At 34.9% G+C, this 11,152-nt stretch overlaps 1 protein-coding gene and 1 long non-coding RNA gene across 5 annotated transcripts; both read left to right on the plus strand.

The window, feature by feature from the left end:
* The first annotated feature begins 1,138 nt into the window (after nucleotides 1–1,138).
* On the plus strand, nucleotides 1,139–9,733 carry LOC309506998 (uncharacterized protein). 4 transcript variants are annotated; one of them, XM_082181056.1, is made up of 11 exons: nucleotides 5,473–5,739; nucleotides 6,186–6,320; nucleotides 6,638–6,985; nucleotides 8,305–8,403; nucleotides 8,499–8,555; nucleotides 8,628–8,693; nucleotides 8,910–8,939; nucleotides 9,099–9,164; nucleotides 9,254–9,313; nucleotides 9,403–9,462; nucleotides 9,576–9,733. In XM_082181056.1, the coding sequence occupies exons 2-11, from the start codon at nucleotides 6,260–6,262 to the stop codon at nucleotides 9,617–9,619; spliced, it is 891 nt and encodes a 296-aa protein (XP_082037182.1). In that variant the 5' UTR covers nucleotides 5,473–5,739; nucleotides 6,186–6,259; the 3' UTR covers nucleotides 9,620–9,733. The 4 variants fall into 4 exon arrangements, with proteins under 4 accessions (XP_082037183.1, XP_082037182.1, XP_082037181.1 ...); XM_082181058.1 differs by having other exon boundaries at nucleotides 5,477–5,739; nucleotides 6,186–6,235; XM_082181057.1 differs by lacking the exons at nucleotides 5,473–5,739; nucleotides 6,186–6,320; nucleotides 6,638–6,985 and adding exons at nucleotides 1,139–1,305; nucleotides 1,412–1,759.
* On the plus strand, nucleotides 1,890–3,252 carry LOC309507018. The gene is made up of 3 exons (XR_014208994.1): nucleotides 1,890–1,995; nucleotides 2,106–2,177; nucleotides 2,819–3,252. It is a non-coding gene; the product is annotated as an uncharacterized lncRNA (long non-coding RNA).
* Nucleotides 9,734–11,152: the final 1,419 nt, after the last annotated feature.

Consider the following 11,152-nt stretch of genomic DNA (forward strand, 5'->3'; position numbering starts at 1 on the left):
AGTGATAAGCTTTTGTTTCTGCAAAAGATACATTTTAAATTACTCATTATTTTGTGCATGCACAGTTTATGGGTTTATGGGCCCCCAAGACAAGGAAGTTAATCTCAAGTTTACTTAGAGGTAACTCTGTGGTTAGCCATTTTCAGGGCTGTCACATGCTTTGTGTGGTCTTGAAAAAAATAAAAAGAAACCACAAAAAACAATGCACTTATAAAGGCAACTTATAGTTTTAACTGGGGTGGTGCAGGGGTGTTTAAGACTATTGTGACCATCCCAACCACAATTGGATAAGAGAAATTTGTCTTAATAATTTTTATTTTATTTACAATAATATGAGGAGAAACTAAATGGATAGTTCACCTAAAAATGAAAATTCTGTCTATATCAGGACACATTTCTACCATTAACTTTCATTGTAAGGACAAAAACACAAAGAGATTTCTCAAAATATCTTCTTTGTGTTCCGGAAGACACAAAGTCATACATGTTTGGAAGCATATGATGGTGAGTAAATGATGACACAATTTTTTGGGGTGAACTAGCAATTAATGTAATTATAGACAAAGGCAGCTCTATACTAAGGAGCAGTGTAAGAGAAATGGAAAATGACAGTAGTAATCTACGGAGCCCTGCACATGACATGCAGAAAAAAAAATAGTAGGCTAAATCGTGTGCACGATTTACTAATTCGTTCCCTCGATTTATAAATTGTGCGCACAAACTGGGCCTCATCTGGGCCAACTATGGCATATATGGCTCAGTTCTGGCAGCGGCAAAGGTCACATGGGCCACATCTGGGCCACACACAGCAAGCCACACTCACACAAAAACAGAACATACAGTATATAAATGGCTAGTATTTCGGATGCTATCTGGGTTCCCTCGATTTGCTAAATCGTGCGCACGCTTTATAAATCGAGGGAACGAATTAGTCAATCGTGCAAACGATTTTTCTTGGATGTCATGTGCGGGGCTCCGTAGTAATCAATAATTGTGTGTTGTACTCACTTGTTTTACAACCAGAAAAATGGTTATACCAATAATAACAAATAAACACTTCTTTTGCAGTTATAGAGAGCTGGGCTAAGAAATCACACCTAGATTGTCACATATAGCGTGAAAAGCATTGTGTGCGTGTGTGTGTGTGTGGTTATACCGGAAATATCAAGTGACTAATAGACTTAACAGGTTCTTTGAAGGAGCCTTCCATTAGTTCTTGGTGGCTTCCAAAGACATCTTGCTTGACAAATATGGCACACATTTTACAGCTTTGGATATTTTTTACTGCTCTGGTGTCTTCAAATGGTAAGTTATAGATAAAACTATTTTTTTCAATCTCCATATCTATAGATTTACCTGTGAGAGATGAAAAGTTGGATCAGTCACAGTTTGATGCTCTTCCACTGTTCAGGTCTGGACCGCTGGAACACAGGATGGACAGAGGTCACCATCAGCGCCTCTCTGAAGTCTGAAGTCTTTCTCCCATGTCACTTTAATATAAGCCTTGACAATGAAACAGACACTGTAAAATGGAGCCACAAATCCAATGGAGCTACTCTTCTTAGGATCATGAGTAATGACAGTCTCTACTTTGATAGAACAGAAGGACGAGTGAGTGTTTTTCCCCTTCTGTTCAAAGAAGGAAACTTCTCCATCCTCATCCATGATCTGAAGCCTTCAGACGTCGGCCCGTACTTTTGTGAGCGGAGCAGTGAACGCTGGAGAGTGGAAATCATAGAATCAGAGCCTCCAGCTGAGAGTAAGTTCAGTCCCTGCATGGGAAAGTCTTTCAAATTCATTTAGAGGAGGAATCACAAAATGGTGTGAGGATAACAATTTATTAAAGATAAATATTATAATTATTATGACATCGATCATTTTACATTTCTATTTGTGGCACAGAAACTGTGGAGTTGAACTCTTATAACTCCTGGTTATTCTTTTTTGCTGGAGCTGGACTTTTCACTCTTCTTTTTATTGTATTCAATCTCACTGGTGAGCATTATACTTTTCATTCATTATCCAAAGTAAAAATTCAATGAACCAGTATTTACTTAGAATTAATGAACTGACTCCAATTTATTTGTTTGTAAAACAATATTCAGGCTTAAATAACCGTTGTATGAAATGTATGAGATCATCCAAATCTTGCTTTATTAATGAAGAACACAATGAAGGTAAGTTCAGTAAAAATTATTTGAATGAGATTTTAAGATCTTTGTTTGTTTGTTTTTCTGAAGAACGGATTGATAGATTTATTAATGGCACTTATGCCAGTTGATACTATGTTTATACAAAATATAATAAAATATGACATTTTCTTTTACATTTATTTACATTTAATTACAGTTTCCAAGTATGTTTCCAATTGCTGCTAATGTGGTTTGAAAAAAGCTGATAATGCAATGTGAAATTCCTGTTGATAGCCTATATTAATGTTGTATATATTATGATGTCATTCTCTTTTGTTTTTCAAGAACATGATTCTTCAAGTCAAAATCCAACAGAGTATTGATGGGCTTAGAGTGGTGCAGGTATGACATCACTTTGTAGGCCAAAACATAAAGGTTGTGTACATCTGTGATAATTATCTTGATGGACAAAACGTGCAAGTATCATAAACTTTTGTTAATCACAGAGCTTGTTTTTAGCGATAATCCAAAAGCCTATGGGAAAATCCTATTGGGTTTTTGTCGAGGGAACCAGTGTGATGCTAACTTCTGGTTGGCCTACAAAGTGACATCATACCTGCACCACACTACTGAGCTCAAATATTCTAATTAAGCAAGCTTAAAACATTTTTTTATTTTTTTATCAGCATTCAGAACTCCAGATCCAAAGGACTCTACCATAACTACGGTATATGGTAATATATAATGTATGTTTGGAAAACTGTTTCTATCATAAGGACGAGAATAACCTGCAAGATTGTTAAGTCAACCAGGCATAAAACTGCAAATGAAGAAATGCTGATAACAGTGGGAAATAACAACAGGATTCCCTATTATAGATGATCAATCATGTCATCTGTTTTGAAATATTTTTCTATTTATTGATTCTACTTTTAAAAAAGGTTGATAAAAAATTTAATAAATTTGTAAGCCACATAATGTAAATTGATGTGCAAATGAACTTTTCCTTTGTGTAAGTGCAATGTACAAATCATTTAAATGCAAACAAATAAGAACACTGTTCGGATGTACGATATTTTAGGTTACTGTATAGGCTATTAAATGTGTCAACTTCTCTATATTTTAGTAATCTTTGTCTACAATTTTTATAAAGGTTATTTTAAACTTGAGACTCGGGGGAAGCTGTGAAAAAAAAAAAATGTGTAGGTGAGGTGTTAGGTTTTGTTGCCTTTTTGTTTCCACGTGTTTGTCTTTTGTGTTTGCAGTTCAGTTTAGTCTTGATTAATCCCTAGTTAGTTCCCTTAGTTACTAATTACTTTCACCTGTTGGTCATTTTCCCCTCATTATTTCTTGTTTATTTAAACCCTCATTGTTTCCTCTGTTCATTGTTCTGTGTCAACTGAGTTTTAAGTTGTTGCTAATTCTTCTGAGTATTCTTGTTGGGGATCATTGAATTAAAGACTGTTTTTGTCATATTTCCCTTTCCTATTCACTGTAGCGAAGCACAACAGTAGGCTACATTTATTTAAAGGAACACGCCTACTTTTTGGGACTTTAGCTTATTCACCGTATCCCCCAGAGTTAGATAAGTCCATACATAGGCCTACGCTTTTCATCTCCGTGCGTGCCGTAACTCTGTCTGACGCACCCACCGCTAGCCTAGCTTAGCACAAATACTGGAGGTAAATGGCTCCAGCTAGCATACTTGCTCCCAATAAGTGACAAAATAACGCCAACATTTTCCTATTTACCTGTTGTGATTTGTATAGTCACAGTGTGTACAAATAAGAAGGTCACATGAGACACAGCCATCTTCTAACCGTATACATACTGGGAACTATGTTCTCAGAAGGCGAAGCACTGCTACTTCTGCGGAGTGATTTACTCCCAACTCTGAGCGAACTCTCTGCTCCTCACCACGGGGCTTCTCAAGTGCAAATCACTCCACCCAAGTAGCAGTGCTTCGCCTTCTTTGTCATTTGGTAATAAGATTACGTAAACACAACTTTATTCATATCAAATTTTCTATCACATATATTAAAGTAACGGTTTATGTTCTTATTTTCGGTCAAAATCTCATTTCCCACTTTACCTGAAATCTTCTGTGAGGACGCGTACTGGTACTGACAGAGAAGCATATGTCCTTTGGCTGGCATGGCTGCAAGTCGTCATTCACATCTGTCTACATTACTTCATTAGACCAAAAAATAAGGAATTTAGAGTAGGCTATTGCTAAAAAGAAAACATGCTGAGAGAAAAACAGGCTGAGGTGTCACATGGATATTGCTTGACTATTCTGTCCAGTAGGTGACGCTATTACTTTATATAGCCACAACTTTTAGCTTCAAGCTTTAAAAGGAAATCATGTATGCTAGGCCTATCTTAAACAGTCACTACATGAGGTAGAAAATTAAGTTTAAATAATTAAAAATAATAAAAAAATGCATTCAACATAGCTGCATTTTCTGAGAATTTATTCAGCAACATCTGACATGTAGCCTACCTTCTTTCTCTCCATTTTCTGAGATTTTATTCAACAACATCTGGCACCTCCTTTCTTCCCTCTTCTCATTCCATTTCATGTCTCATCTCTCTCTCTCTTCTTTATTGTTGGTTCATTAATATTAAACAAATTATTAACATACTGAGAGGAAATGTCAGTTTAAAAAGTAGTGCCTACTAAGCTACATCTCAGGATAGTCAGGATATCTTTGATCTGAAAAGTTACTAGTTGGCTTACCTAAAAAATAAGTTTTAGAGTTCTATTTTTTTCTTGACTAGTAATGTATAATTAAACACTATTCAATGAATTACTAGTATCTAATAAGAAGGATCTAATGAATCAGTACTGGTATCTTTAAAAGAGTAGACTACAAGTCAAGTCACCTTTATTTAATACACTTTATGCAATACAGATTGTTTCAAAGCAGCTTTGATAACAGGAAAATGATTCAGTGATGCAAACATTGATCAATGTTCAAACAGAGTTTATTTCAGCTGTACAGCAGCACTAAAAGAAAATAGTGTCATTGTTCAGCTGAAGTCAGCTAAGTGATGATTCAGTTCTGTTGTAAAGATGATCAATTATTAAAGTAGTTCATTTTATTTCAATAGGTACTACCTAATGGTATGGATATAGCTAAAAAATAATAGCCTATATTTTAAGGATTAAATGTTAAAATAGATTGTTATAAAACATGATTTATTTAGATGAACTTGTATAGTGAAGCATACTATAAAGAAAGGTAACAAGAAAATAAATAAAAAATTTATTTAGACTTGGAGATTTTTAAGGTCATTTAGAGGAAACACTTTCACATGCTCATGTCGCGGTTGTTGCAAGCGGATCTTAAAATAGCTTATGCAAAACATGCATACAAACACCTGCTGTTGTGGCTGGGGCACAATCCTCATTTTAGTCAAATAACTATGTTTACTTTGTTAACTTTAATGCGACAGCAAATGTGATTGTTTAAAATCAAGGAATTATTTTTGTGTTTATGAGGATGTATGATAGGTCTAAATGAAATAATTTGCAATCCCTTTACGCAAATTAAGGCTGAGATTGCATAGCAGTTATCCAACAAGATGTCATTTCTGTCGTAAGGTAAGTATAAACTATAGCCTATGACATCAGTGATGTCAGTGATTAAATGATTTGTGAATGAGTTGAACAAGAATCATCTCTGGCATACCATACTCAATTAGTGCAATTAGTTTTGCAACAGGGCATCCATCTAACTAAGAAGTTGATCTTACTTTGACTTTGCTACAGGATGTGGTAGTAGAAATGGAAACCAGGCAAGTAGCCTTGTGTTTGCAGCCTCAAGACACAATTATGTGATTATAGATTATAATCTATCTACCCTCAGCCTTTAATGTTGTCAAATCTATTACAAAACACATTATTCACTGTTTTGTCTTAGTTACATCACTAATCTGATAGTAAAATTATATTATATGCCAGTTACAGCATAAATGTCAAGTAACTTGGCTGTGAATTTGCAGCTCTAAACCACCACATAAAAAGAGGCTGTATGTGTGAACTTACAGGAAATAACATGTGAAGGACATCAGCCTACACTTTCTCTACCTCTGACTTGGTATTGCAAACTTTGACATCTTGAATGACATGCATCATGTACATTTCACATCTTTGGATATTTTTTGGTGCTTTATCTTCACATGGTAGGTTCAAAATACCAGTACTATCGAATATGATGTAGCATAGGCTAATATTATGGGCAAATTATTAATATTATCAATAATGATACAAAAGAAAGTCTCATTATAGCAGTTCTGATATATTTTTACATGTATGTTTTTAAATAATTAAAATCTTTATTTATTTATTTTTTTTTTTTAATTGATGTGTTGAACCAGACATTTCTTTAGAAACATTCTTTAGAACAATTTTTGATAGCAATCAACTCTTAAGAGATGAAAATGTGTGACTGTGTGATATGATACTGAATCAGTTATATTTCGCTGCCCCTACATTTTAGCTCTGGACCGCTGGAACACAGGATGGACAGAGGTCACCATCAGCGCCTCTCTGAAGTCTGAAGTCTTTCTCCCATGTCACTTTAATATAAGCCTTGACAATGAAACAGACACTGTGAAATGGACCCACAATTCCAATGGAGCTACTCTTCTAAGGATCATGAGTAATGGCAGTCTCTACTTTGATAGAACAGAAGGACGAGTGAGTGTTTTTCCCCTTCTGTTCAAAGAAGGAAACTTCTCCATCCTCATCCATGATCTGAAGCCTTCAGACGTCGGCCCGTACTTTTGTGAGCGGAACAGTGAACGCTGGAGAGTGGAAATCATAGAATCAGAGCCTCCAGTTGAGAGTAAGTTCAGTCCATGGAAATATATAAGAATGGAGCTTATTGTGACTGGGGGAAGTTGTCACAAGTATCTCAATGTAGAACAGTTATCACGTGTTTAAAGATGCAACTCTGTAAAAAAACAAACAAACGTTATAAAAAAAAAAAAAAAAAGCCATGTTGCCAGAAAATCACTAAAACATATGGTGGAAACAATATTTCAGGTATTACAGGATGGCGTATTGCTGCCTGTATAACTTAAAACAGTGTCTTTCATCAAGTGTTATAATGTTAATTTGCCAATCTACTTGAAACGCATATTTTTTTACATTAAAATTAACTGATGACTACCATAATTGGTACAACATAGAGCCACATCCATGATGAATCAGAGTTCATTGCAAGTGGCTTGTACATAAAACATGGCCAACACAAAACACCTGCAGGGCAACCCACTTGATGCTAAAATAATGCAATAAAGATTAACTAAATAACGGAAAAACACAATCTACATCACTGATAACAAAACTAAGAAGGACAAAAATATTTACCAAATTGAAATGCATGATAAAAAAATGATATAGTCAGTAAGTCAAGGCAACTCATGTTTTACATTACTTTAATTTAAGCAATTATATGAGATTGAGCTCGATTTTTAAAGTCAGTTTCATATCATTTAGATTACTTTTGATTACTTCTTGACTTGATGTATTCCTTCTGTAATGATTTGTATTTTTCTTGTATTCTGTAAAGAATCTTGAGAAGCTTGCTTTAAAGGTGCTACATGTGTCATGCAGGCACCTCTGGGAATGTCCTTTTACTGCTTTTCACCATAATTCTGGTAATTTAGTTTTTACTTGCAAAAACATATATTTGACAGCATTTTAATGTAAATTGGTGTTAAACGGGTTTTTACTTTGTCCTTTTTACAGTCTTTTTTTGGGGGGTAAAAATGACAGCCAGTTTTTGGTCACACTTTATATATCTTTAATTTATACTAACATTGTTATGTACTTATTGCGTTCATACTTTTGAGGTGGGATACGGATAAAGTTAGGGACAGGTTTGGTGGTATGGGTAGGTTTAAGTTTGGGTTAAGGGGTAAAGGAAGGATCAGCTGTGTAATTATGCAATTACAGAAATTAATTACAGCTGTAATTATATGCAGGTATTTAAGTACAATGTAAAAACATGTATGTATAAGCGCATTGTATCAAATTATTAATTTCAATGTTTTTTTGTTGTTGTTTTTTTATATATATATATTTTTTACAGTGTTTCATAAATGTCATACTGTTTGCATTTTGCTGAAATCCTCTAATAGGCTGTAATTGTCCATGTAGGAAGACCTGATGAGTTAAATCCCTGGCTCTACTTCGCTGCTGGAGCTGGATTGTTTATTCTCCTTTTTATTGGATTAAGTCTGTTTTCAAAATATTGTGGTGAGCAATGGTTCCTTAAAGTATAATTCTTGTATTTACACAAACCAATGTTACAATATCAGCTCTGTTTAAAAGTATTCTTTTCTTTTGGACAGCAAAGCACATAAATAGATCATCCAAATCTAATCCTGGTAATGGAGTTCAGAGTGAAGGTGAGCAGAGACGTTCAGTGAGTGACATTCTGTGGAGTTTATTGACCTTTATGAAAACCATTTGACTCTTAGGTAATAACCCCCCTGAGGAAACACAGAATACAGAAAGAAGTGAACAGAGAAACAGAAACAACCGGGGTAAGAAACATCACTTAAATGCTTTACCCACATGGTTTTGAAACACACAAGGTATACACTTAAAAAACAAGAATGGCATTGCATTATAAGAAATATCAAATGTGAAAAGATCTAGAATCATTTGTTTGCCACTTGGCTTGATGTTCGTTTGTGCGGGGACAGAAATATAATACAGATACAATACTAAACATGTTTGTCTTGATCCTATTTCTGAAGGTCTGAGACGGGGTTTCACAACTGTTTATGGTATGTGTTTCTCTTCTGTTCACCGTTCACTATAGTGACAAACTTGTGCAAACTGTAAGATTTTACATTAGCCTTCATTTTCAAGTTTGTTTCAAATGAATTATTTTTTCATTATGATTTTGGGTAAAATTATATAAATGTATTTTTTTTCATGTCAAGAAAATGATGTACCTGCTCCTCCAAAACGAAGTCCTGCTGTGCAGCAGGGGCAACATCCTCAGAGAGGTGACTCATCGATTCATTTATTATTACTTGATAAATCTAAGATAAAATGCTACAAATCTATAAAAAAAATAATAATAATTTAAATTCAGCTTTTAGAGCCGTTCCTGATCCACCTGCAAGTCATCTTTCAGATGCAATACCATACTATGGTAAGACAATGTTTGTGTTTGGAAAAACAGATTAGCTGTATATGTGCTAAGAATGGAAATAACCCAAATATCTGTTTTAAATATTTCAGTCAACCAGGCAGAGCTCTCCATTCCAGGCAATGTTGGCAAAAAACGGAAAAAACAAAAACGTAATTGTTCATTGTTCAGTTTAAAATGTCACTTGAATGAAACAAGGTGTATTGTGTGGCACTTTTTTAAGCCAAAATATCTTAATTGTCATTTTCTTGATTTTCTCTGGCAGATTTTCAGTTTAAAAATCCAATATATGGAGACTGCCCTGATTAGAAGTCAGATGACAGAATCCAGTTCCACAGAATCCACGTTTCAGTCTGTTTAACTGTTCATTTCAATCATTGCAAACAGTTCAATATCTCAATAAATGCTGATGTTTGACACTGATTAATGGAAATCATTCATTTCATTAAAACAATGTTAAGTGACATTATGAAATACTAATGCTTCAAATATATTATCCTGCTACCTTCCTTGTTTTGCATAATACAGACAGCAGTTGGTGCATTTTAGTATCAGTTGTTCAGAAAACATATTGGTGAGAATTGTTTGTCATAAAAAGCCAGGTCTTCACATTTTTAAGGAGTTGTAATATCAGTTTCCTGTTAGGCTAACAGATAGCCTATACACTGTTGGATATCTTAACTGAGGTCATTCGTTTTCTGAACATAATCAGTCATCATCATTTCAAATCATCAATCAAATTTCATCTAATGTGTTGCAAACAAAATATAGGCCTATACATCTAGCATTCCTTTGTAGTCCAGTCATTTTATGAAAAAAGGTTGAACAAATTGCAACAGAAGCAAACTCAACTGATTTTGTATCCTCAATATGTCCTGAGTAAGGAAAAAAAAGTCCCGAAGAATCCCATTAGGGGAAAGTTTGGAAAAAGACCCAAATATAGCCTATTCATACGCCTATTCATTCTTTTTCTCACGTGAATAGGGTAAAAATTAACCTTTAGATATCACCATGGAAATTACTGAGTCGATTACTTACATCAAGACAAACAAAAATTGTATTACAAGTTTTTTGAAATTGTTTGTTAACATGGACAAACGGAAACGGTGCATAATCTAATTATGTATGTGCTAATTTGCATAAATACAACTGATCTAAACATTGGGTATAGCCAGGTGAAAATGTCTTGTTGAATCTTGTTGACATATAACAGTAAAATACTTAATGTTAAAGGTTGTATCAGCGATTTCAGGCCCAAACATAAATGATCACATTCATCTATCTAGGCTCTGAGATCTGCACACAAAAACAATTGGTTGACCACTCAAAACCAAAATAAATAGTGTTCCAACCAATCACCGACACAGGCCGGGTGTTGTGAGGTTTTCGCGTGCACAAAACCTCACAACACCCACCCCCTGTCGGTGATTGGTTGGAACACTATTTATTTTGGTTTTGAGTGGTCAACCAATTGTTTTTGTGTGCAGATCTCAGAGCCTAGGCTGGCTACAGAGACACGTTTTTTTGACGGCCTGCATATGGGGCGGGCAGCTAGCGGATCGTATAGGAAAGATTATGAATGTGATCATTTATGTTTGGGCCTGAAATCGCAGATACAATCTTTAAGGTCTGAATGGAACACATTTAGGCTACCCATGAACATTAATACATAGAGGCAGGAAGAAGTACTTTAAACCAGCCTTTATTAATTATTATTGCAGAGATGGGGCTTGGGGCTGGGTCTGTGGGACTGTTTCTGGGGATTCACTTTTTATTTTACTAACCTGCATTCTCCTTACCATTGTCTCCTGTTCTTCCCTCAGACTCGTCCCCCAGAAACAG

The sequence above is a fragment of the Leuciscus leuciscus genome (genome assembly GCF_965113295.1).
Source record: "Leuciscus leuciscus genome assembly, chromosome: 9".
Taxonomy (NCBI): domain Eukaryota; kingdom Metazoa; phylum Chordata; class Actinopteri; order Cypriniformes; family Leuciscidae; genus Leuciscus; species Leuciscus leuciscus.

What these genes read in the sequence shown, in the direction of transcription:
- LOC309506998 (XM_082181055.1), top strand. Translation starts at nt 6,260, where the DNA reads ATGACATGCATCATGTACATTTCACATCTTTGGATATTTTTTGGTGCT. An exon ending in ATCAGAGCCTCCAGTTGAGA is followed by an intron (nt 6,986 to 8,304) that starts GTAAGTTCAGTC and finishes TTGTCCATGTAG; the next exon opens with GAAGACCTGATGAGTTAAAT. An exon ending in GGGGCAACATCCTCAGAGAG is followed by an intron (nt 9,165 to 9,253) that starts GTGACTCATCGA and finishes ATTTAAATTCAG; the next exon opens with CTTTTAGAGCCGTTCCTGAT.